The sequence below is a fragment of the Eublepharis macularius genome, chromosome 5, assembly GCF_028583425.1.
Source record: "Eublepharis macularius isolate TG4126 chromosome 5, MPM_Emac_v1.0, whole genome shotgun sequence".
NCBI classification, from domain to species: domain Eukaryota; kingdom Metazoa; phylum Chordata; class Lepidosauria; order Squamata; family Eublepharidae; genus Eublepharis; species Eublepharis macularius.
The window spans coordinates 6,766,336-6,793,522 of record NC_072794.1 but is presented as its reverse complement, the minus strand read 5'-3'; the positions used below and the strand labels follow the sequence as shown (position 1 = coordinate 6,793,522).

The window sequence follows — 27,187 nt, the reverse complement described above, 5'->3', positions numbered from 1 at the left end:
GAGAAGAACTCCACCCACCTTAGATGTTTAGTGCCGAGCTTCCACGGCGTTTTTAACGCTTCTAAGTTTTTATGATCTGTCCACACTTCAAAAGGTGTACTTTGGCCCCCTCTATTCAATGTCTCCAGGTAGACAGCGGCAACTTAACCGTACTGGCTTCTTTGTCCCAGACTGCCCAGTGGCGTTCAGTCTCAGAGAATTTTTTGGACTCATATTGTCAGGTCTGTTGCCCACTGTCCTTCCATATTGTTATTCCGTGTATGATATGTTGCAGTAGCCTCTTGCACCTGCTCCCTGTTGCTTTCCAGATCCCGAGACGAGCGAGCCCTTATCTCAGATGGCTTGCTGCAGCGGCCTTGGAACAGCTCCTTCCATCCCACTACTGATTGTGTTCAGCCAAGAGGGCCAGTGGGGGGAACATGTGAAAGGGTTGATATAATGTAACCTATGCTTACTGCGTTATTCTTAACAAGAGACCTGTGTACAGCCAGACACCTTTAATTGCTTCTGTGTAACCTACGGACATATGTACCGAGAAGCCTGTGATATCTCAATAAAGACCTATTTACTCAAGAGAGCTTGGATTTCTTGCTGCAAGGGTCAGGAGTCACTTTCAACGTATCCTGTCTTCCATAGACTGACACATATGCACAAGGGTGCAGTTTCCCCACATCATCGGCTTGCAACAGGACCCCTCCCATTGCAACATCACTAGCGTCCACCTGTACAATGAACTTATGGTTTTCATCTGGGTGCTGTAGCACTGGCTTTGAGGTGAACAGTTTTTTTAATTACTCAAATGCCTCTTGGCATTCTTGAGACCAGGCTAATTTTGCACTCGGTTTAGTTCCTTGTGCACCTTTTCCTTTGGTTTTTAGCAGGTCAGTGAGGCGCAACGATACCTTGGCAAAGTTCTTTATGAAAGGTCTGTGAAAACTGGCAAAGCCCAGGAACGATTGTAACTGCCTCCGGGTTGTGGGGGGTTCCCACCCCACTACTGCTTGTATTTTCTCAGGGTCCATTTTTAATCCCTGCCCTGAAACTCTAGCCCAGAAAATCCAGTTCCTCCTCGTGGAATTCACTTTTGGACAGTTTTACAGGCAGGTAATTACAGGGCTTTCAGTACCTGTCGGACCAACTGGACATGTGACTCGATCTTTTGAATAAATTAAAACGTCATCCAAATAAATGACCACACCTTTGTACAGGTACTCATGTAAGGTTTCATTGATTAAATTCATAAACACCCTAGGGGCCTCTTGTAATCCGAAAGGCATCACCGTGTACTCAAATTGTCCCAAAGGGGTGTTAAATGCTGTCTTCCATTCATCCCTCTCCATTATTTGTACCCGGAAGTAGGCATCTTTCAAGTCCAATTTTAAAAAGATTTTCCCCTGAGCCACCACGCTCAATAAGTCTCTGATGAGAGGGAAGGGGTAGGAATTCGACACTGACACCGCATTAATGCCTCGATAGTCGGTTCACCCCCATGACTTTGTAATAGTCCTCCATTCCCAAAGCGCCCAGGTTGGTGGAGCAGGGTCGGCATCTTCCTCCTTCTTCGCTCTGAATCTCCCGGGATCAAGGCTCCTCAGGGTTGGTGTGTCTCAATAGCTCCCTTGCCGCCTCCTCCCTGAAAAGGATATCCAGCTGGGTCGTAATTCTCGCTCTGGCTTGACAGTCCAGTAAATCCCAATCCGAGTGCAGTCAGACTCCGTCACTCAGTGGAGGGTTCAGTCCCCCCCCCCCGGGTACGTAGATATCTCGCCTGTCACCTAGGCTTAGTCCTGGTTTGTACCTAGTGTCCCACCAGAGGTCCACTCTCTCTCTCTCTCATTGGTGCAGGTGCACTGAGCCCACACAGGTTTGCAGGGTCTTGTAGTTTGTAAGTCTCTGCAGTGCAGCGTCTTCCCACCATGGCAGCTATGACCTCATTCAGGGTGCTGGCTCCAGAGATATTTCTAGGGACTTCTGCCAAAATGTCAGTCCTTCAGTAACAATCATCCCGAGGTACACAATCACAAATTCTAAAAGAATTTATATATATTTAAAGTGCAAAGTGCTAGAAAATTGTGCAAATTCAAGATATAAACATCAAGATATAAACATCAATAATTTAACCAACGATATCCAACTGGTGGGACGATACACACAATCAAGGCTTGTTTTCTATACAATAAAGATTCACTACAAAAATACATATGAAACAATGTGTTACATTCAATAGAGTATCTATACAAAAATAATGAACGCCAATTCAAAATGCACAGGAGCATACAACCAAGTTCATTAATCTTCATAGTAAACCAGTTGCCTGCAGAAGTCTTGCACGCCTATGGGTTTTGCCGGCATATATGTTGTCCAATCCTGTTTCGTCCATTCACTTCATAGGCACTTAAATAGCAATTGCTACAGTCAGTCATATACCACTGTTGGTTGAATTCAGACAGTCTAACACGTTATAAATTAAAAAATAAATAGAACATACTTCATCAGATGCAGGAAGTGACTCCTCAGTCAACAGTGACACACAAAGGCAAACACACACTATTTCATTTCATTTCTACCCTGCCTTTCTCCTCAATGGGGACCAGAAGCACCTTATAGCATTTTCCCCTCCTCCATTTTTCCTCACAACAACCTGAGTAGGCACCGGAGTATGAGTAACCTGCCCAAGGTCACGCAGAGAGTTTCCATAGTAGATGGGAAAGACTGCAGACCAAATAAAAATGACAGAAAACACTAATTATGACGCCACTTTTCTCAAAACTTGATATATAGAGAAACAACATTCATCTACAGATAGTCAGATATATACCTCGTTCTATGAGTGGTTTGGATACTAAGAGAGTGTAATTCTCTTTTTTTGTTGATCTAATGTCTAGTCACTTATACAATTCTCCATATGATTATTTGGCATAACTTCTAGTTGACGTTTAATCTGAAAGGTGACTGTTAATGTACAAATTGTTATTGTTTACTTGTTGTAGCAACATATGGCAACTGATTAAATAATTTTTTTTAAAAAAAAAGCCAAGTCTCCCACCTGCTCTGCAATTTGCCGCACAGAATCCAACTTGATAACTTTTGCTGACCCTCCTTCTCTGGGGACGCTCTCTAACAAGAGGAAGAGACAACAGAAGCCTTCAGCATATAACTTTGCCCTTTGGAAACTCTGCTCAATTATGTTCCTTGGGGAAAGGGGTGAGGGAGGCTTGGGGGGGGGAGTCAAGGGAACACCCACCGGCAATCTCAAACTGATCCGGCATCTCAGCACTCAGCTTCTGCATGGCGATGTCAGCAATGGGGCCCAGAATCACCACCGGCCGTTTAAAAGTCGCTGCAGGGAAGGAGAAGGTAGACAGCAGGGTCAGGGAGGAGGTGCAGTGAATCTTCAAAACCAAAATTCAGCTTCTGTTCCATATGCAGGGAGGGCAGAAGAAAAAGCCTGGAAGCTCCCAACAGGTGTCCCTCCTCTTTCCCCTAAACTTAAAGGGGAGCTGGTATAACTTCCTGTTCTCTTACCAGGTGGTACAGTCCTCCTCTCTCTCTCTCTCTCTCTCTCACACACACACACACACACACACACACACTGCACATTTGTATTATCTATTTGTTTCTATGCCTCATGCCAATTTTCACAAAGGAATTTTAAAGAACCATTTTTTTTTTGCAACAGGGATAATGGATGCACATTTCATGAGGAATCTGTTGCACCCTCAAAGCCATTTTTCCAGCATAATGGCTGGACTTCTCTTTCCTACCTGTCAGGCTATGGATGACAGGCTATGGCAGATAGATCCCTGAACCACTGCAGCAAGAATCCAGGCTCTTGGTTAAATGGTTTTATTCAGAAATCAAATCATTTCCACAGATATGTCCATAGGGTTACCAAGAAGCAAGGTAAGCTACTAAGCAGTAAGGATCAATTTGACAGGAATAATAATAATACAAGAGAAAACCATTCCACTTAAAGACAATCACCCCACTCCCACCAGCAATTATACTTTTGGCGGGAATCATTCCTGAGAACTTCTCGCATATTTCAATTATCAAGTCTAGACAATGAGAAAGCAGGAGATCAAAGTTGAGACACAGATTCATGGGAGTGAGCAGTGTACAAGGTCAGATGCACTGAGAGCTCCTTTGATAAGGCATCTGCAGCTGCTGTGAAAGTCTATGAACGCAAAGCAAGTCTGTGAAAGCAAAGCAGTTATGGCATGGCAATATGACATCAAGTTACAGCATGAAACACTGGTTCAGAACATCATTACAGGTTCAGCATGAAAATAATGGCATGGATGGGGCACAGACATGACACTACCATTACCAGGGCCAGTTCCAGGTTTTTTTGGGGCCCTGGGTGGAGAATACTCACCAGCTACTAGGCTCCCCTTCTTGCTCCCCCACCCACCTGCCCCCACCTGCCTGTGCATCTTTCCATTGCCCACTGACAGACTCTCATACTACCTGCAACCACAGCTGCCCACACTGCCTGCATGCCCAATGCTGACGGGCGATGGGTGCAGCTAGGAATGCCACTGCCTTGGCCTCCAGGAATGCTGATACTTTGCGTTCCACCCACATGCCCTTCCCTACCAACACTAGACAACACATGCAGCTGGGATCAGAGATGACAAAATGCTCACGAGCAGGCAAGGGAAGGGTGTGCGTGCATGCATCTGAGGAGGTGCATGAGTCAGCAGTGAGTCCCACCAGAAGCCAGTGGTGCCCCTGGCAGCTATCCCCCCTTGCTGTGTGCGGCTGCCAGCCCTGACTATTACCCCCTCTGAAATCCCCACCTTCCTTAAGCACGACCCTCTCATATGGCGGATAGTGTCCTTGCTTGGTGAGAGCAGAGAGGTCCTCCCGGCTCTTGCGCAGATTCTTCTTGCCCCCTCGCAAGCCCCGCAGCTTCCAGAATTCGGCACGGGCCCCTGAGGAACTGAAGGCACTCGGTGTGGATTTCAGGACACTCTCCAGACTGGCAATCTGCTCGGCTCTGGAATGCAAACCAAGAGCAGTAAATGAGGTAGGGGGAGCACAAAATCGAGAGCTACTAGACATACCAAACAAAAGAGAAAGCCGAAAGGGCCAAGCCAAACCCCACACAAGTTGGAACAGGGCAGGAAGAGAACAAAATGTTTAAAGCGCACTCAGTGGCTCTGGGATAATGTATCAAATCAACTTTGATCACTAGGCATGGGAAGAGAAAGAAATGGAGCACTCTGGGGAGTGCAGCTTCCATTAAAAGAAAATTAAAAAGCAAGGAAAGTGCCTGCTTGTGGCTACAGAAACAAGCAAAACCCACAGAAAACACGCAGCCGGTCCAAATCCAAAAGTTATAATTTTCAGAATAGAAGAAAGGCTGACAGGCTTGAAATCCAGGAGTCCCATGGAGAACACAGGCATCTCATGGCAGAGAAGCTCATACCGAAAGCATTCATCGAAGGTAGGGAGTTTCAAGACAACTGGGCTTGGGCTTCCGTATCTTAATCTGGCATTGCAACAAGGATGCTGGAAGCCCTTCCACACAGAGACCCCTAAATACCTGCTCTTGTTTGGGATGATGCCCTTATCCAGTTCCTGAAGCTCCTTTCCCATCCGCATGGCCAGCCAGCTCCCCATTTTGCCCCGGTACATGGTGTCCAGCACGTGGAAGACCTCGCCCCGGATGAAACTCATCCCAGAAGGGGTGTCCTTCTCAAAGTCAAAGTGGGTGCGGATGTAGAAGGAGTCCCCGACATTAGACGTCATCATCTTCCGGTAGACTAGGGAAGGAGACAACATTCAAAGGCCTGAAGCAAACAGACTGCAGGGACACCCTCTCCTCCGTATTTCTCCCAACACCTGTTAAGGTGAAACTGCACCGTATTCCCCTCACCAAAGGAAGCAAGATGTGTGCTTTCCCTTTGCAGTAAGGTCTTTTCAGTAGTGGACACAGAATGCACCCCCTGCCCCCCCCACACACACACCATATTCCTTTGGTGTTCAGAGCCTAGCAGGGCATTCAGGAAGCCTTGCTGAACCTTTTGAGCCGGAGTTTTGGTACGTGCCCAGACTGTGGGTTTATTTTAGTTGTGAATTGGTTGTAATGGTGAATTTGATGATGGGGTTTTAAGGGAACTGGTTTTATGATTTTTGTGGGTGCATTTTTAAAAAAAATAGTTTTCAACCGTAGTGTTAAAAGTAGTAAAAGGCAAAGTCAGAGGTAGGGAGAAGTAAGATTCTCAATGACTGGCAGGAAGGAGTTTCAAATCTCTTCTGTCTCCTGACATACACAGACCAGCACAGCTGTTAGTGTTGTAAGACCCAAGTTGAAACCCCCACTCTTGTCATGGAAGCTTTCTGGGGGGACGTTGGGCCAGTCACACACACACAGCCTCACAGCCTTCTTGTGAGGGTAAAATGGAGAAGGGAGATATGGCTCTAGGATACCCTCCACTTCTGATGGAAAATGAGAAAAACGATGTTATACTTATATCTGACACAGGACCCGAGTTAACATGCCAGCTAAGTTTGGGGGGGGAGGAATATGGTTATATGCACAGAATGCACACACAGGATTGCTTAAACAACTGAAACACTACCATCAGCACACATCTGGTGCACACAGGTGATGGTCAGCACATGTGAAAGGGGCTCTCAACGTCAGGAACACAGCACTCATTTCACCTCACTGCATTTTTAAAAACACTTCTGCCCTTCTCATTAGTCTATATGCAATCATATTTTTAACACACATTTCCTTCCAAAACAGTGAAGAGTCCTGGAGCACCTTTAAAACTAACCAATTTTATTGTAGCATAAGCTTTGGAGAACCACAGCTCTCTTCATCAGATGCATCTGACAAAGAGAGCTGTGGCTCTCGAAAGCTTATGCTACAATAAAGCTGGTTAGTCTTAAAGGTGCTACTGGACTCTTTACTATTTTGCTACTACAGACTAGACATGGGCATGAATGGGGGGAAAAACGAACACGCCAGAACGGCCCCTGTTGGGACATAGAGAGCCCATGTTCACAGGGAGTGATCAGCAGGCCCTCCTCCAGCCATCACCCAAGTTTGGTCAAGATTGCAATACGGATCTTGGACTTATACATTCCCAAATCTGACACCCCCAGGAAACTCCCATTCGATACAATGGGAGCCACCAGTTGACTCTGGCCCCGTGTACAAGTGGTGGACTTGAAGGTGGGCTGCCTCCCCTCTAGGGGGCGGGTGATATTGCTGCTTGCCAGCACCACTCCCCATGTGCTCACCCGCCAGACCTCAGAGAACTTGATATTTCCGGCGTAGGCCGGAAGGAGAGTGATGTTTGCGGCCGCCAGGCCTGGCGGGCTCGGGAAGGAGGTGGCATGCCACTTCCTCTCTAGGGGGTGGGGAGTGTGGCCGCTTGCCGGCAGACCCCCCCTGTGCCCACCCGCCAGGCCTCCCAGAGGCTACTTTCCACCTCAGTATAAAGGTATGGTATAGACAGGTTTCTCAATAGACAGGTATGGGACAGATGTATAGGATACAGGGATGCATGGATACATTGAATACCTGTATCAGATTGACAGGAGAGACAGATACCGTGTACAGGGTTATTGGGGAGACATGTGGATTGCATAAATATCTGCGTTATTCCATCATTAGAAAGCTGAAAGGAAAGAACCAATGGTGGGAGGTGGGGCCTGCCCCTAACATGTGGAAGCGGAGGCTCACGTGCCTGCCATCAAGGTGGTGAAGGATGCCTGCCTTCACATCGTGGGGGAGGCATCGGTTACCTTAGGAAAGGGGATTGTGGGCAGGCAGGTAGGTGCCCTCATGGAGAGCTGTGGGCTGCCCCCTGCATCACCCACCAACCTGCCTTCACAGACAGGGCAGTCGATTCAGCATCAGCACCCTACGGAAGATGGCAGTTCCACAGAATCCACACCACTCAGAGACACCTCACCTGTGCAGGCAGTAAGTAGTGTAGGCTGCCGCCAGCATTACCCTCTTTCCTGTCTTCACAGAAAGGACGGGATGGACAGGACAGGAGAGGTCGCAGGGCGGGGTCGGGGTGGTTCCAGAGAGGGAGAGGTCGAAAGAGGGACCGGGTACTTGTACGGGAGAGGAGAACAGACGCTTCCTGGCTGCATTGCGGAGCAGGACTGGGAGGACCCCAACATTTGCGAGCCATGAGCTGAAACCCACTGAGCTTCTCTTCAGCAGCAGCGAACATCACTCACCTTCCTGCCTTCGCGGAAAGGAAGTGAGTCGCAGGACCCATTCCCCCCATGCACAGGGGGAACAGCAGGTGCCCATGGATAGGGGTGCACTGTGCAGCACAACCGTATCAGCAAAAGCTTTTGAGGTGCCCCTCGTACCCAAAAGCAGCAGCAGCAGACAGCACCCACCTTCTGCCGTCGCAGAAAGGACGGGATGGGTAGGACAGGAGAGGTTGTTGGAAAGCATTGTACTGGTTCCATCCAGAGGGGGTGAGGTTGAAACAAACAAGAAATTAAGGAGGAAAGAAAAGGAGAGAACACTGTGAGCCCTCAGCCGAGGTGCCCACTGAGTTTGGCCGCAGGGCCTGGCAGGAGCCCTGGATCCAGAGGGAGGGGGTACAGCCCTAACCCAGCACTCCCAGAAACCTGACCGGATAAGGCACTAATGATCAGGGTGAGCCCTCAGCCGAGGTGCCCACTGAGCTTGGCCCCAGGGCCTGGCAGCAGCCCTGGAACCAAAGGGAGGGGCTAGAGCCCTAGCCCAGCACTCCCAGAAACCTGACCGGATAAGGCACTGATAATAATAATAATCAGTGTGAGCCCTAATCTGGTTCCCCAGATTAGGTCACGGATGTGTTTTTCAGGTGTGCAATGGCCCAATTTGGATCAGAACTCTGCTGTACAGGGCTTAGACCTCCCTCCCCTGTAAAATTTTCCTGACCGAAGCCATTTTCCTAGACATATCAGCACACATGCAGCCCCCAAAGCAGCAAATAGCAGCTCCCTGAGACCATTTCACCTTGGGAAAATGGTGCAGTGATGGAACGTGTCAGCACTTCTTATGCACCCTGGCCCCAATCCAAAGTGGGCCCTGCACACCTGGGAAGCATGGAGCTCTCAGAACACATTCCTGACCTGATCGGAGCGCATCGTAGCCAGGGCCTAGATGGCACTGTTCTGTTTAGGCACTTTGTGCTTGTCAGAGCTTGAAAGCTAAGCAGGGTCAACCCTGGTTAGTACCTGGATGAGAGACCAGCAAAGGTGACTGGGATTGCTATGCAGAAGAAGGCAATGGCAAACCACCCCTGCTCATCCCTGGCCTTGAAAACGCCATGCCCCTGGGGTTGCTATGAGTTGGTTGCAACTTGACAGCACACACGGCCCCGAGCAGAGATTTGAAACTGTGTCCCCTCCAGTTCTATTCCAATCACTATGCAGCAGTAATGTAGAAAAATCGTTTTGGCTGGTGGTCTAGTTCACAGTACTCATAGTTTATCACCTTAGAGAACATACAGAAGGCCAGCAGAGCCAAAAGATTGAAGGGAAACTCTCGCAAGATGGTCAAGCGAGATTCGTTTGTATCTCAGCTTTGCCCAGCACAAGACTCTGCAGTAGGGTTTCACACTCCGTGTTCGGTAGTCAAGTGAAGATCATTGTGCATGTGTGAACTGGCCTCCAGAAGCCCCTTTGCAGAACCAAGTGCCTCCCCATTTTACAGCCTACAAGTCTGACATGCTGTGGGGCAAGGACGACTCTCCACTAGGATCTACATCCAAGATCCTACCTGAATTGAATTAAAAAGTCAGGTATGTCTCTGAATTGCACCAGTGCTGTATTTCTTAAAAATTCTCATCACTGTGGATCTTTCTGCTAAATTAAGAACCCGATACGCCCCCTCTTTTAATCCAAAAAAAATTAATTTTCAAGAGTGTGCAAGGATAAAAAGTTAACCGTGTGCAGGTGAAATGACATGCTGGTGCCTTTTGTGATTCACTGATATAGATTGGAAGGAAGCACTTCCCATACTGTTAGCTCATGCAGAGACACAACAGGCAGCCTCCTTCAGGGGGAAGAGAGAAACTTCTACCATGTCTTTGTGCTGGGAGCAACCTGATTGCAGTTGGCATACAGCAGAAATTGACGGGAATGCAGCAAATGCATCTCTATGGTACCCTAGCAGAATTTGGGAATTTCTGTCCCAGAATCTGTGGATGTCGAACAACTGAGTCACTCACTATCTTGCTTATTCTGAACATGAAGAGCCACCTCTTCGCCTGGTATTAGCTCCAGAAGGTATTGCACAGCCTCCTCTCGTGTTAGGTTGTGGAAAATTCTGTCATTTACCTGTCAGGAAACAAAAGGAAGAAAAAAGCCAAGAGGAAGCAGTGAATCATCTCTGAGTCTGTCAGTTCACTAATTGCGCTCCTTTTTTCCCTTAAGGGAGGTGAGCTTCCTAGTAGCTGTTACTTCAGCTAGGCGGCACTCAGGTCGGATTCCCCCATTTGTGAGCTTTTTGGACAAGAGGGTAGTTCTGAGACCTAGTATCCAATTTTTACCCAAGGTTCTTTCACCTTTCCATTTGAACCAAGATCTCCCTGCCAGTCTTCTTCTCTAATCCAAAATCAAAGGCAGAAAGAGCACTCCACTCTTTAGATTTAAGGAGAGCATTGTCATTTTATTTACACAAAGTCTCCACCCACCTACAGTTTGCTCTTCCGGCCCTGCCAACTCTTAGAGGGGGCGTGTCTCTCTTTTGCTTCTCCTTTGGTACACTGTTGGTTTAGGAATTACCCACCAAGAGGGCCAGTACTCAGCTTCCCTACAGCATTGCCATTCTAAGGCTCCACCTAGTGTCCACATCTCCCATGACCCAGTGGCTGGTAACCACAGCTGTGCACTCCTAGGGAATGAGCAAACTAACAACTAACCACCCCTCTTCCCCCAGCACCTGTTTTGAATAGCATGTTGGAATGGTGGAGGTCTGGCAATACGAAGCACAACAAACAGCATTCAAAACAGTATTAAAAGTAAAATATCTCTAAACTCACTCTCTGGACAGCAATGGACTGAGCAAGAGAAACAAAAGATAGATGCCAAAAAAACTCAGTTTCCCTGTCCCTCACTCTATACATGCTGTAACTGATCTTATTCTAAGCCAGCTTCTTTACAGTAGAAGGTAAAGAGCATTCTAAGAGCATCCCATTATCTTGGCATCTTTGTGCAAGGCAGGTAGCCCTTTGTCTGCTCCATGTGGCAATAGCAGCCATCAGGATGGAGCTCAGCCATGAGAGGTCCTTCCTCCAGGTGGAATCAACCAAAGTGAACCCCTCTCCCTCCAGGCCAAGGGATGTGATCTCCTCTCTTTGCAAAGGAAGACTAGGGTTGCTGTGAGGAGGAAGGCAATGGCAAATCACCTCCACTCATCTCTAAACTTCAAAACCCCTTGATCAGGTTGCCATAAGTAGGTTGTAACTAGACAGCACTTCTCCCCTGAAGAATACTCTTTATGGGGTAGCTAGGAAGATCCCATCTAGGCCCACCCCGCCCAGCCTCCCAAGTGTCTATCACCTTCTGGCTGTCAGATTCGAGACCAGGTGCAAGCTGGGTGTATCACTGGCTGATTCCACACACGTTGGATAATGCACTTTCAATGCACTTTATCAATCGTCTGAGGTGGATTTTTTGTTATGCACACAAAAAAATCAGTTCCAAATTATCTATAAAGAGGATTGGAAGTGCATTATCCAACGTGTGCGGAATCACTCACTATCTTCAGCCAGGAGAGCTTTTGGGAGCAACTAACTTACCCCTTCCTGTCGTCTTCAGCTAACAATTTTTTTTAAATGAAATATGGGGGTTTTACATAGCCCATGCCTGAAATGGATCTCTCCACAGAAGGCATCAACATCTAGATAATAGCAGCAGCCATGACGCCAATCTCTGCTCTCAGCTCAGCCCTATTTGTATAACTAGCAACCTATGCACCCTGAAGCATGGACATGGCAAAGCCTGTCATGTCAACCATCCTTGGAAGCCACAGGATCCAAGGTGGAATCTGGGCATCTGTTTGCTCAGGTATTGTCTAGAAACGCAACTGGGTAACAGCAAAAGATTTGAGGAAGAATGGACCAAGAGAAAGAAAAGGTTGACAAAACAAACTGGGAAGGGAAGCAGGGGTTCACAGTCACTCAGCTACAAGCCTTCTTTATGACATTCACTAGCACAGTCTGATATATGAATACAGAACATGCATAGAAGACTTACACATTTCTATTTGATGACCAAATTGGGGATGGAGGAAAAGACCAGCGGCTGATGCTTAAAAAGTGGGGACAGAAAAGTTTTAAAAGAAGCAAGGCAAAGATTTGAAGCAATGAAGCATCCTTGTTAAAAGCCTATGCTACGAGCAAGAAGAGCTCCACTTCTAACTGCTGCTCAGTCACAAGCTTACAAGAGGGCTTTCAAGCAAATCACTCTCCCAGCATCAATCCCAACCATGTCTGGGTTTGGATCTGTACTGGAGAGAAAATGAGACACCTTCCCTTGATTTTTTAATTCTATTTTCTGACAATAGTCTAAAGACAGTACTCCTATGAGCTACCTGTGCTTCATGCGGTCTAATGTCAGCCCTAGAATTGCTTACGTGTGTTCTGTTTCAGCATTTCTTCAACTCTGTATTGGATCCTTGCTAAGGATCTGGTCTGGTCTTTGTAAACTTGTATTTATTTTCCCTATGGCATCGTTTATGGAAATGTCCTTGACACTGTATGGAAATGTCCTTCATAAAGTATGGAAATGTCCTTGATACTGATTGTACTAATCTCACACTATGTAATCCGCCTTGAGTCTCAGTGAGAAAGGCGGACTATAAAAGACGGACTATAAATGACAAATAAATAAATAAGATAGCAGAGTTTGTCGTCAGAAAATTAACCACTGAAGAGGTTAACAGCTCCTGTTAAATCATGCTAGATAGATTCTCCATGTTCAGAGGCAATACAACTCTAAATACCAGACCGTAATAGCAAGCTCTGCTAGAGGGCTTTCCCTATGGGCTTTCCCTATGGCTGGCCCCTGTTGGAAGCAGCGGGCTGGGCTAGGTAGTGCTTTGGCCTGATCCAGCCAAGATCATTCTTCCTTCCCAAGGCTGCTGCCAACCACATTTCCTAACAAAGATCCTTTCATTCCACAAACACTGCAGTCTGGTCATCAGGCACAGACTTACCTGTAGAATCTGGTCCCCTTCCACAATGCCTTGGATCTCAGCCGGGCTTCCCTCCTGCACCCCAGCCACAAAGATGCCTACGTCATTCCCCCCAGCAAGACGCAGCCCAATGTTCTTAGCCTTCACGAAACGCACCATCTTGGAATCTGGGCTATACCTGTGAACACAACAGAAGGTACCTCAGCACCATGTAGGGCATTCACTGCCCTCTGAAGTACTCGGCTGATGTGCTGGACAGCTGTTAGAGGCTAAGGAGGTTCTTACCCTTCAAGGTTGCCTTGAGAAGGGAGGGTTGCAGAGCAGGCATCGTTGTTCACCAGGGTTTCCTGGGGATCTGAAGGGGGAGACAGAAAATGAGATCACTGACTTATCCCCAGGGTAACCTGTTTCCAAAAACAGATTGGAATGATAAAGGCACTGTAATGATTTTAAGTGTGTGTGTAAATGCTTGGTGTGGTACAGATGAAGAGTGGGGGTGAAAGAGAGGGATGAGTGAGTGAGATGATGGGTTGATTGCCTGAGAGTGTGGGCGGAGTGAAGGCAGTTTTAGTTACTGAGCAGAGAGAGAACATGCAGTCTGGGCAGAGCAGGCAGCCTGTGTGGAAGCCTGAAAGGATTCTCATTCTAGTTCAATTAAGCAATCTGTGTGAAGCCTGAACTGGGTGTTTCTGAGAGAAATATTGAGTCTGGGCAAAGCAGGCAAGCTGTGTGCAGCCTGAGAGTGTCTGTGAATTTCTAAAAGAAATATAACCTATGTGGAAATCTGAACTCTGTGTGTCTGAGAGAAAACCGTTCATTCTATCTAGAGCAGGCAAACTGCATGTGCCTGAGAGAAGATCTGAGTGACTGTGTCTATGAAAAGAAACTTTAAGAACAGAGAAAACTCTTTGAAACCATCAAGCTTAAGAAATAATATGAAACTGGATACGCTTCTTGAAAAAATAAAAGTTTATTTTGTTTGTTTAAAATCCCAGAGTATCTGTTATTCCCATATCCCATTCCTATCCTTAGGGCCACATAGTACCACGAAGGAGTCTGACCCTTGGGAACATAATTAAAGGGGGAAATTTAAATTATTTTGGAATATAATTCCTGGTGGCAGCAATCTACTCAGAGGAGGCAAGAAGAAAAGACTTAAAGGCAAAATCTAACTGAGAGAAAGAAAGGGGCTCGTAATAGGCACTTATCATTGGTGCAAAGCAAACCTCAAAGATCAGGCAGTCTTGCCTGCAGCTGCCTCCTACGGTGCTACTGTCCAGTTCCAAACCGAGTATTATTATTAAATATTTTACCTAGTAATATTATAAAAATACACAGTGAACTTTTTAAATATATAGTGACGGCAGCAAGAGAAACATGGAAGACAGAATCTTGTCCAGATGTGACTGAGTGCATGAACAAATTATACAAATATGCATCTATGGCCAAATTAAACTTATATACATAACACACCAATCTTAGAATTTCAGAAAAAAATGGAAAGGCTTTTTTGACTACATAGCTGAAAATTAAGAAAAACTAAGAATAGCTATTATTAAAGTAGACCAACCGTAAAATTAACATTTTAAAACTTTGATTATAAATGTTGAGTGTATGTAAGTAAGAGGATGGAGAGGAGAAATAGTTCTATAGTATAATAGGCTGTTATATATTCTGTTTTTATTGTTTTTGAGTATTGTTACATATCTTGCTTATATTATTTTATCCATTGTTCATCATTTGTTTATTGTTTTTCTTTACTTTCAAATAAATTTTTTAAAAAAAAAACACAAGCATTCCTTGCAGCACTGGGGCGCTATTCCTTTCTGGGCCCCAGTGGTCCTCGAGGACCCTGCTGTATCCACCAGGATGGATGGATGAGAGCTACCCCTGATGAGAGCTGCTGTGGCACAGTGGTTAAGTGGTTCGGCTGCGAATCAGCACTCTACTGGTCCAAATCCCACTACTGCCATGAGCTCAGTAGGTGGCCTTGGGTCGGTCACTCCTCTCAGCCCAGCTCCCCAGCTGTATTGTGGGGATAATAACACTAACTTGTTCACTGCTTTGAGTGGGGCACTAATCTGTCTAGAAGAGTGGTGTATAAGTGCAGTTATTATTTACAGTTTATATTTATGGTTATTAAAAATAAAATGATGCTGCAGCGCTGCCCTGATCACACTATTTAAATTGTGCTTTCAAGAAGGTAAACAAAAAGCCAATCACCGGCTTGTTCAGAGGCTCAGAACTCTGCAGCTACTTTGGGCTGGGGGGTTCCATACTATGGCCTCCAGTCTCTATTTCTGTTTTAATGTTTTTTGGGGGGAAAACATTCCAGTTCTGAGCAGGCAGAGATTCCATTTTTTCAGGAGAAAAGTGGCACAGGTTGGTTAGTATGCATGGTGGGATCTGAAGATGGGAGCTTCGACTCTTGAAAGCTCATACCCTGAAAATCTTGTTGGTCTCTAAGGTACCACCGTACTCAAACCCTGCTGTTCTACTACAGACCAACATGGCTACCTACCTGAAACTATGGTGGCATTTTGTACACATTTAGAGCCACTCTGTTACTTTCCTGGGCTTCTGAAGAAATCCTAAAGGGGCCTAGCCTCCCCTGCACCCTTCCTGGATTCAGCCACAAAAACTCCAGGAGCCTTGCCAAAGGCCTTCCAGTGGGATGGAAGGGAAACTTTAATTCATTAGGCAGCCTCTGAACTTTGGGGGCCTTTTGAAAGAGCGCCCCCTGGGGGGCGTGGCTTTGGCTCCGAGGGAGAAGCATGGAAAGTTAGCTCCATCCCTCCCCACCCTAAAGCCTCGAAATAAAACGTCGTAACAGAACTTAAAAGTGAATAAAGAAAGAAATATGAGCAAACAAAACCTTGAGAAGGAAAAAACAAAGGCGAACACTTCAGGAATTCTTCCCAGCCTTGCAGCGAGCAGCAGAGAAGAAAAGTGCAACATCCAAAATGGCTGCTGAAAACAGCAAGGGTAAGAATAAACTAGCCAACTTATCTAGCTCAGCAGACACGATACTAGCCTGAATGCTTGCTCAATTGGAGCACAAAATTATGACTAAAGTCTCAACTATTCTTCAACCCTTTGAGGAACAACTTGCTGAAATAAAATCAGCTATAGACAAAGAAGCACAAAAGGCTAATCGTGCCTTTATATTAAGCAATTCACTGCGATCTGAAATAGCCATTTTACAACAAGAAAATAAACAGCTACAAGAAAGACTATTACAACTGGAAATCCAGACAAAACAATCTAACCTTAAATTCAGGAATTTTGATGAGAAGATATCTGATAATGCAGATCTACCCTCCTTTTTAGAATCATGGCTGTCACAGCATTTACAACTTGAAAAGGGAGCAACTCCTATGATCACCAAGGCTTTTCGCCTGGGCTCACAAAATAATCCAAAGTATAATAAACCAAGAGATATATTAGCCACAATCCCAGACTGGAAGACAAGGAGCAAAATACTAGAAATAGCAAGAAATAAAGGATCAATCCCCTACAAAGGGACAAATATTCAAATACTTACAGACTTGCCATCCACAGTATTAAAGAAAAGAACTCAGATCTACAACAGAAGCACTGAGAAAAGCCCAAATAAAATATAAATGGACTAATTATGCACATCTTCAAGTCAAAACACAAGATACAACCTACCAATTTAGATCAGGAAGCTGGAAAGACATTACTGCAAGATCTTGGCATTGAGACTTCTTCAATCAGAGATAGAATATCACAGAAAAGAAAAATGCTCAATCCGTTATCACCCTTTAAGTAAAACAAGACCCAAGCAAGACACATTTAACAAGAAAGAAAAACAGACTGAAATGTTAAAATCCAAGTTGATAGCAAACTAAAATATCCTGTAAAATGTTATGACTGTAAAATGCATATATGTAATATCAGATTAGTGGCATGGTGGGGAGGGAATGGAGCTCACAGACAGGGGCCTCCAGTTATTTACAGTTCTCCAAGTTGGTAGTAGTAGTCCATATAGTTTTTAGGGGGTTACTCTTGGGCTATAGAGAACTGTTATTAAGCAACTTAATTAATCCAATTTAAATAGCACTATTTAGTAAAGTAAGAGGGGACAGAGGGAGAGGAGGGGAAGGGGGATTACTTTAGCAAGGTTTATAAGGGTTACAATAATGAGTATATATTATCGTTGTTGGTTCTTCTATTAATATCTGTAATCGGTGGGTAAAAGGTTTCATAACAATATTTATTTAATCATTATTATATATATTGAAAATATCTTCCTTAAACAGTATTTTATTAATAATCTAATCATTATCAAAGTAGTTCAATCGTCTATGTTTATGATATAAATCCTCTATAATAAGGTTAAGATTTAAGTTATCATTTAGTATATCAACCTTTAATGGAAATCCAAGTTGAAATACTCATTTGTAAGAAAATTCATGGTTACAAGGGCATGTAAATTATTATTAATATGTAACAGAAGATTTCTTAGTTATCAGCATTTAATGATGTTCTCTCAATACTGTAACTATTAATGTGCATAATTAAATAAAAACTTTTTTTAAAAAAAAGAGCGCCCCCTTGCAGATCAGACCAGGGCACTTTGGAACATCTTAGGACCCTGCAACACGACGATGCCAGACTCACCAGCAACTGGGGCGACGGTCAGCTCCTCCACCGGCACCACCACTTCCCTGCTGGAACGTTTCTTCGACCTAGAAAGGGGGGGGGGATGCAAATAAAGTGGTTATTGGTGTGTGTGTGGGGGGCACTCTATGGCTTGCAAACATGGACAGAAGTGTTGGGAATTGTCACCTCTGCCAAAAGGCAAGCGGCAAAAGAAAAAAGCAGCACCAGATTTTTTAAATTCCTTGACACAAGGAACTAAAATGCTGCCAAGTCCAGCTCAGATGGAATGGTTTCTTCAGTCTAGAATTTGACTGCAGTCATTGGAACACTTTGGAAAGCCCAGGGCTTTAAGGCTGTTATGGCAAGAAAGTGTAACATGCCTCGAGTTACCCCCAGGAACCCGAGTCTTTGGGAAGGACCCTCTTTCCCAGGGAAGAGAGTAATGGAGTGGGACATGGCGGGAGTGTTGAGATCTGAACTGGGGATTCGGCACAGTCTGGAAAAACTGGTGGGAAAAACAATCATATCAAAAGGGGCACAGAAAGTTTGTTTGTGAGGGATGTTTGGCTAGGGATGTTAAGAGTCAGGCACACCGGAGCTAAAACACACTCAAGAGGTCTAGCAAATGAGGTGAGGCGGAGTGTGGTGGTCTCGGTTGCCTTCTCTCGTGCTGCAGAAAGAGCAAAGGGAAGCACCTCGATTGGGAGGAGCAACTCTAGACTCTCCAGAGGTGGGATGTGGAGGTGCCTGCTGTCCAAGCAGCAGTTGACTCGTGCACGTGGAGCCTTCCCTCTCACAGAGGCTGATGCTTCACTCAGGTTGCATCTGGAGCCCCAACAAGTAATGAGAGAGATGGGAGCTGGAAGTGCTGAGGCTCCAGTTCCAGGAAAATAAGGCCTGCAGGCACCCAGGGGAAGGGGGAGCAACACAGGTGGTCTCTTTCCCCCCAAAGTGGACTTTAAGAGACTGCCCTGTTATGCTGAAAATGAAGACCTCGAACTTTTTTGAGTGAGTTTTGGAAATGCTTGTGTGGAGCAAAGCATTCCCAAAACAGTGCCTGAGAACACTGTGACTGCAGGTTTGTGGGCGTTTGCTAGATTTGCTTGGTGAAGCAGAACCAGGTCAGAGGGGAGATTTTGACCAGTTCCAAGCAAGAGCCCATGCGTGCTTCGTTTCTCTTTCTTTTGCAGAACCACCAAAGTGAGGTCTTAAAGTGACGGACACCGTTGAATGAAGAAGATCAGGTAAGTACACCAAACTCTGTGGATATATAGTCGATAATGTCCTCTTTCTATATTTTTTCTTTACATATAGAAAGAATGCATACACATATTTCTTTAAATTTATAATTATTGGACTGAGTTAGGGAAGAATGGCCATGTATAGATACAGAGGAGTATCAACTTAAATCTGTAATTGATATATTTTTGATATAGGAGGAATGTTAACGTTGGAAGTACCAGAAGAACTTTTGATATGTACAGATTGTAATGACTGATATTTATATACAGCTTTAGGACGTTTGTATGAAATTGTATATAGTTTATATTTATTCACTATTTGCACTAGTCACTTTAAATAGACATCTGAGAGTCTATACACTGTGGTTTATGGTATTCCCCTCCGGTGCAGGAGGGGTCAGGGTCCAGTTTGTTTGCTGCTGTTGCTTCCTGGAGGAGCCTCTTTTGTGTATAGTGAGGCTCAGGCCAAGTCAGCCTTCACCCCTCACCTGGGACTGTTTGAACTCAATTTTGTCTTTTCGGCTGAAAAATGCCTAACGAACTGCCTGCCCAAGAGGGTTAAAGTTTGCTGTGGAATATTTGGATGACGTTGCAGTGTTCTCCAATTCCTAGCAGGAGACCCTAGATCATGTACAGACTATCCTGCAATGCCTACAGGATGTGGGGCTCACACTGAACGCCTGCAAGGGCCAGACTGCACAATCCAAGGTTGTGTATTTGGGACATAGGGTGGGTCAGGCAAAGATACAGCCACTTGTGTCCAAAATAGAAGCGACTGAAAATTGGCCCACCCCAACCACCAAGAGACATTTGCAGACATTTCTTTGAATGACAGGCCATTGCAGACACCTTGTGAAGCAGTACAGCGAGATTGCTGCCCCTTTGACTTATGCCAGAAATGCCAACCAGACAAGGTAGTCTGGACTGAACTATGTCAAAAGGCTTTTGCGATTCTTAAAGCCACACTGGTGGCTAAACCTCTCCGGCAGGCATCTGACTTCCCGAAGCCTTTCATCCTCATGACTGATGCTTCAGAGACCCCGGGGGTGGCGAGTTAGCTCATCCTGTAATGCTTCTGAGTAGGAAGCTTCTGCAAAAGGAGCAGAATCACTCCACATTAGAGAAGGAATGCCTTGCCGTGGAATGCCCACGCCTTTGTCTCTGGGGACGGCCCTTCCTGCAGACAGAACACTCCCCTCTGTGAGGGTTGCAGCGTGCCCAGAACAAGAACCAGGAGGCTCGTGCCTCGGGCAACAGCCTTACAAGACTTTAAATTTGAGATTCAGCATGTTCCAGGCAGGGAAAACGTGACAGGGGATGTGCTGTCAAGAGAATACATCTGAATCTATGTAACCTTTGCTGCATTAACTCTGTAATTGCCGAGATGCAAAAGTGCTTTGTTACAAGCTGTTTCCTTGTATGTTGGAATGTGCCTTTGTACTATGCTCAGGAACCTTGTTAACACAAGAATGTATACTCACTTTTAGGAATCTTTGGAAGTAAAATGTTGGTCTGTGTTGTGAAGTTTTTAGATTGCTGTGTATTGCAAACCACCTTGGTGATTTGGGGGGAAGCTGAGATGGGATGCCAGAGTTAGGACGGAGTCCTGCATCTCAGCTGAAGGGGAGGGTGTTATGACAGAAGAGTGTAAGATGCCCTTGAGTTTGACTGGAGAAAGGAGTGCTGAGTGTCCCACAAGGGGCATCAATTCCCAAACTTAGGACTGGGGTAGGAAGGGTTAAAAAATCTGGACCCCCCCCTCCCCCCCGCCGGTTAGTAGTGCACAAGCTCAACCTGGACCAGGAAGGCGGGAGAGAATACAGAGGTATCTTCCTTTACTTCCTAAGAGGACTCATATCCATCCCACAAGGGGATGCCAAAGTACCATCTCCAATACTCCTTTAGTGCTGTGATATACTTTCCCTTATGTATATATGTTCTACGGAGTCAGTTTGGTGTAGTGGTTAAGAGCAGCAGGACTCTAATCTGGAGAACCGGGTTCGATTCCCCACTCCTCCACTTGAAGCCAGCTGGGTGACCTTGGGTCAGTCACAGCTCTTTCAGAGCTCTCTCAGCCCCACCCACCTCACAGGGTGATTGTTGTGGGGATAATAATAAACACTTGGTAAACAGCTCTGAGTGGGCATTAAGTTGTCCTAAAAAGCTGTAAATAAATTGAATGTTATTATTTATTATTAAAGTTCCTTCTGTTTTAAGAACTCAGACTGCATTAAAATAGAATCACCTATGAGCCTCTCTAAATGAGACGATGTATACGCAAGGCTCAAGTGAAGAGAGGCTTAATGCTAGCCAGGAAGACGAGTTCTAAAAAGACAGATCAGAAGTCTTTGTCAATTTCCTTTTCTACAGAGCCAGCAAAGAAGATCGCTGCTCAGGGGGTTTGTTTATTTCCTCCTGGGCTCCCAGAAGGGGAAGTGAAACTGACAGAGCCTTAGGGGAGGTGGAGAGGAAATAAACAACCCCCCCCCCAGCAGCAATCTTCTTTGCAGGTTCTGTAGAGAGGGAAACTGACAAAGCCTTCGACTCCATCTTGTAAACTCCTACATTTCCTGGCTGACATTGCGCCTCTCTTCACTTGAGCCACCGCATGCACTTTGTCTCATTTAGAGAGACTCTAAACCAACTCTCTAACAGACTCTAACCAACTCTAACCAAGCACATGCTACAAACTCCTGGTTGAATAGCAAACAGGAAAAAGGAGCATCCACAAATGCACACGGACCCCCCACCAGTGCCCCAAACCACCGGTAAACAAAGAATGCAGAATCCATTTGGGTGATGGCAAACCTGGAATACCCAGTAGGAATGGGGGAGAGGAGAAGGGGGGAGTGCTCTCACATAAAACACCCCACCACCCACTGTGACAAACATCTATCTAGAACATTTTTATCTTGCCCTTCCTCCCAAGTCAGAGCAGCAGACATGGTTCTTCCTTCCTTATTTAACCTCACAGCCACCCTGCAAAGTAGGTGAGGCTGAGAGGGTGTGTGTGCGTGTGCGTGTGCATGTGTGTGTGTCCCCCCCCGCCCCCCGCCCGAGATCTCTCAAACTCTGTTCCCATGCTCATGCCATTTCTCTCTGGCCCACATTTGCTCATCAAAAAGGTGCCATTTCTCTTCTGCTTTTCCAATTGCAGAAGCATATGAAAGCGCAGTTTCACTGAGGCCCTGAACCCATAAGCTGCCTCTTCCATGTCCTACTCTAGCTACCTTCAAACTTTCAAGATCTGGAAGCAGCAACAGTAAACACAATCACTTACAAGAAAGAATTCCTTTGCAGAGAATCCGGCGGCTGCTGGGGGCTCCCCACTGGGGAAGGCATCGAGGTGTCAGAGCCCAGATCAGAGATGTCTGAAACGACAGACAAAAAGGAGGAGGTGGAGGAGTCATTCATCATCAGCTGCTTTGCCAGAAGTTCAGCCCCAAATTCTCAAAGAAAAGCTTCCAAATTCCACGTCTGTTGCCTGATTCTGGGCTTGCAGCACCAGCAATATACAACAACACACTAGAAATACTGCTAGGTGTATTTTCAAGCCCTGCCAATCAAAAGTAAACCATACAATGCTACTACTAAAATGCTACATCACACATACATTAGAAATTTAAAACTTAAAAGAAACTAAAGCCATGAGTGAACACCCTGATATTGCGAATGCATGGAAACCAGAAAGAGATGTGGAAGACTGAGAAAATCCAATTCCTCTCTCTTTTTTCCTTTAATTTTAAAAAAATAATTTAAAAAGAAAAAAACCAACAATGAATAAAATAATAATTCCCCTCTTGAAAGCAAGCTTCTAGACCTCACCGCTGAAATGTTATAAGGACTATGCGGGCAGGTGCTCAGGTGGCTAGAGACTGGTGCTCATGAACAGCAGAAGCAGATAGAATGACATAGAAGACTATAGATGTCAATATCTTTACAAGCTGATCTATAACTTACACATATTTCTCAATTCAGAATTTGTAGAGTATTTTAAAACATACACATATTTCTGTGTGTGGAATCATATCACATCTTTGGTGCCCTCCCTCAGCATGCCTTTATAGCTGCCCAACCAGCTAACATGGAAGAGGAAGGCAGCCTCTCTCCGTCTTCTGGTCCTCTCCATTCTTGGGGGCTGTACATTTACCAGGGCTATGCAAAGTACAAACTATGCAGCTTCAGAGGAGCTCTCTTCCTGGGTTTCTGTGCATGTTGCTAATCTGGACTTGCCTCCTAATTGGAAGCCAGCAGGCCCAAAGCAGCAACTCATGCAGGGTTGCAACAGGTAGTCTCATCTGAGCAAGAGACTGAGTCATTCAGTGACACCTGGTGAAGGGAGCACAGTAGAACCAGATGCTCCCAGAAAAGCCTGAGTGCAAGGAAGAAAAGCCAGTGCAGTAAATCAGGCAGAGATGCAGTGGGTAGCCTCGGTTACTTAAATGGTTTGTTTCTCACAGTGCACAATAAGGGCTGAGTCTGTTTCCGCTCCCCTCCCATCATGGCACGTGTGTGTCGCTTCAGAGGCCCTGCCATCTCACTTGCCCTCCAATCTTCTCTCCCCCTCACCGTCCAGCTGGGAGCTTTCGCTGTCACTGTCTCTCACTTGGGGGATGTTGACCAGGAACTGACTGTTGTCCCGCAAGACGAGCAAGGTCAGTCTCCCCTCCGACTTCTCGATCAGCTGCCGCGTCTCCGCCAGAGACATGTTCTCACTGGCCACACCGTTGATCTGGGAATGAGAAATGCCACGCCCATTACAGGCACACATCTTCTGCACACAATCTTCCTCAAGTTCCAAATTTTCCTTCTTGCTGCCTTCATCTCCCCCTCCTTTCCCCAGTTACATCAATAATTATTTTTAAAACTGTTGACTGTGATCTCCTTGAGGGCAGAGGGTTGTTTGTTTCTAAAAAACGCCATACAGCCTCCGAGAGGGAAAAGTCACAGTAAACTTGTGAGGGCAGCTTGTCCCTTACCTCTTGACCCGCAATTTAACTATGGTGATCCAAGCAACGGTCACCTCTAGGCTAGATTACTGTAATGCGCTCTCTGTGGGGCTTCCCCTGGGTCTGATCCAGAGATTGCAGATTTGAGGGTTCAAAATGCAGTGGTGCAGGTTATTGCCAAGTGGTACACACATAGCACCAGTATTGCGCCAGCTGCATTGGCCTGAATCAGATTCACTGTTTTGGTACTAACCTATAAAGCCCTATGTGGACTGAGACCAGTGTATCTGCGGGAAAAGGGTTTGTTTTTAGTGTTAGTACATGAATTGCTGACCTATGAGTACCTGCTGACAGAAACAAAGTGGGCCCAGTACACATACAGCAATACAACAGGCACCACCCCTTCAACGGTGGACAGTTTAGCAGGCTCAATAGGAAAGAGGTGAAGGCAGAGCAGTGACTCATGCAGAGACATAGCAGGAAACCTCCTCAGTGGCTGGGTAACTTGACACTTGCAGGCACCTCCTGTTTAATTAATTAATTTACCTGGCTGAACACTAAACGTGTCTGGTACAGAATTAAGGAATTACTAGAGTTTTAGGGCCAAATTACATGTTACCTCATAATATCCATGGGGATTCACTATCAAACAACAGCACCCTCTAACAACTCCATTTAGAAGTGCTACAGGAGCCCAAATTGAATCAAAACTGTGGCACAGGGGAAGGAAAGGCTCCTACTTGCTTGCATGTGCATTCCCTTTATGGAGCAAATAACACCCACCCAGGGCTGTCCCAGGTCAGGGAAATGGCATGAGGGGGAAGGGAGCCCTCCTCCCTCTTTGCCATAATCCCAATCTGAAATGGGCCCCCATAGCAATTCTAAATTGAGGTCTCACAGGGAACTTGCAGCTGGCATCCTGCTGCAAGTCTCCATCCCATTGGTGATCACGTGATAGATGCAATGTGTAGTTTGGCACTGACGTTTTCCCAGGATTTGCATGAAAGTCACCTTTGGTAGAACCGCCCCCTTCCCCACGCACCTTAAGTATGAGGTCTCCCTCCTGCAGAGAGGCATCCTTTGCTGCCAGTCCTGTGTGAGTGATGTGTTTGATAAAAATCTGGCTCCCTAGCTTCAACCCATATTCTGCATTTTCAGGGCCGGAAGAAGGGGAAACGGAGGGAGAGGAGACAAACAGGAAGTCAATGAAATGGATTGGAATCTGCCAAGTTCATAAAGCATTTCTATTAAATAGTTGGACGCAAAGCATGCAAGCAAGTGTTCAAGTTCCACAGAACCCTTGAGAGCACAAGGATGAGTTCTGAGTACCCTGAAAGCCTACACTGCAACAATTCCCCTCCCCCAACCACTCCTCATCTGCCTTGACAAACACTGGCTTCCTTGCCTTTGATCTGTAGCCAAGGAATAAGCCAGGATCAGGCCAGGATCTCTATATACACATATCATGCAAAACAGCGATTAATCAGCCAGCTTCAAACCGTCACTTCCAGTCCTTGTTCAAGAGACCCTAACCATCCACAGGCAGTGGAGCAAGCTGTGTTCTGACAATCACACTAAGAATTAAACTCTGATTTCACGTGATGTCTGAACTGAATGTTTCAAACGGACATAAGAAACACTACTTACTGGAAAAATTATTAGGCGTTATCATCCAATGACACCAGATTTAATTGCACTGCATTTCCTTTAGGAAGCTTTTTAAAAAAGAGAACTTAAAAAGCAAACCAACAAACCCTACCTTTTATTTTTTGTAGGAAAGAAAGCTTATTTTTCATCAATGTCTGACTCTCATAAAAGATATTTGTGGCTATTTCTGAAATATGTCGCCAATATAGATTTTGATCTATCAGTTGGGTTACAATCTGACATCCAAGAAAAGCTTTGTACCTTCGCTCTCTTTGCTCTTCACCAGGGTTGAACGGACCGGTTTCATGGGAACATCTTGTCTTGGCAATCTTTTGAACCCAGACACCAAAGCCAGCCCACTCGTGTTCCCTCTGTAGCTGTATCCATTGGTGAAAGGCTGTCTATCAGAATCGCTATCTTGGCTCTGCCTCCTGTGGCTACCATCTTGGCTCCGCCTCCTGCTCCGGATTGGCTGCCTGAGGGGAGCGTCATCTTCATCACGGTAGCGACCAGAGCTCCGTTCACTGGACGAGTCTCCATCATAGCCTCGGTTGTGATCTGCCTCAGCCTGGCGCTGGCCGTAGCTGGGATGTCTACTGGCACCAGTCTGGTACGTGTACTCCTCATCCGAGTCATAATGTCCAGTGTTGGCTGATCTTGAGGCTGAACCAGAAGGTTGGCTCTTGGACTGGCTGGTGACTGGAAGGTGGATTTTACGGGGTCTTTTCACTGTCTGCAAGTAGAAAAAGAGAGGGAAAACTTTTACGTGAGGCTACCAGTGGTCACTGGATTCTGATGAGGGATGGAATCACACAACACTACACACAACCATGCTGTTACAAAATTTGCATTTCTTTTATTGATAAAAAGGTAGCCTGAACTGCAGCTTGTCCCTCAGAAGTTAGAATGTTCAGAGACATTCCTTAACATCATAACTCAGCCAATGATACCCAGACAATAGAGTATGTCTTGTTACATGAATTTTTCTCTCTGCATTTCTATTGTCCCACAATTTGTGTGCGCAAACAGCTGATTTTCCTGTACATTTTTATGACTACAGTAAAAGCCTGAAAATCTCACTTACATAGAAACATGGAATTTAGAAATAGAAGACAAGACATGCTTATGGCCCACAAGGAGTCACAGGCGGAAGGAATACTTTGGAAAGCCCTTCCAAGCAACCATTTCAAGGGCTTGTACAATTTCCTCTGCTTTCCTTCATCTGACTCTCCTCTGCTCTCATCATCTGATGTTGCATGAAGCACGTTCAACCCTTGTTAGGATCCCCCCCCCCTTTTTTGGTTAATTTACAAAGTAAATTTTTTTCCTGCATTCTTGTTAAGTCCCCCTAATATGTGGAGTCCACCCCCCCCCAGACACACATACACTTTTTTTGTGGCTGCCCAAAAGATTGGGAGCGCCTTTTAGCCAATCCAAAGGTGTCCTAATTGGTCAATCCATCCAACTAAGTATCACCACCCTGCTTCGAATATCTGCTTGAGTCCAATGTTATGAATGTGGGATGATGCTAGACATTGACAAAGAGC

General features: G+C 45.7%; 1 protein-coding gene across 4 annotated transcripts in view; it reads right to left on the bottom strand.

Annotated features, from left to right (window-relative positions):
- TJP3 (tight junction protein 3) overlaps positions 1-27,187 on the bottom strand; it is a 76,465-nt gene that overhangs the window by 8,808 nt on the left and 40,470 nt on the right. For all 4 annotated transcript variants that reach the window (XM_054979942.1, XM_054979944.1, XM_054979940.1 and 1 more), the window contains exons 5-16: positions 25,902-26,373; positions 25,036-25,139; positions 23,614-23,776; positions 22,325-22,415; positions 17,822-17,889; positions 13,463-13,532; positions 13,199-13,355; positions 10,209-10,317; positions 5,552-5,771; positions 4,803-5,002; positions 3,245-3,340; positions 3,047-3,117 (exon numbers count right to left, since the gene is read on the bottom strand). In XM_054979942.1, coding sequence (XP_054835917.1) covers positions 3,047-3,117; positions 3,245-3,340; positions 4,803-5,002; positions 5,552-5,771; positions 10,209-10,317; positions 13,199-13,355; positions 13,463-13,532; positions 17,822-17,889; positions 22,325-22,415; positions 23,614-23,776; positions 25,036-25,139; positions 25,902-26,373 — 1,821 coding nt within the window. The remainder of the gene's footprint in view (positions 1-3,046; positions 3,118-3,244; positions 3,341-4,802; positions 5,003-5,551; positions 5,772-10,208; positions 10,318-13,198; positions 13,356-13,462; positions 13,533-17,821; positions 17,890-22,324; positions 22,416-23,613; positions 23,777-25,035; positions 25,140-25,901; positions 26,374-27,187) is intronic.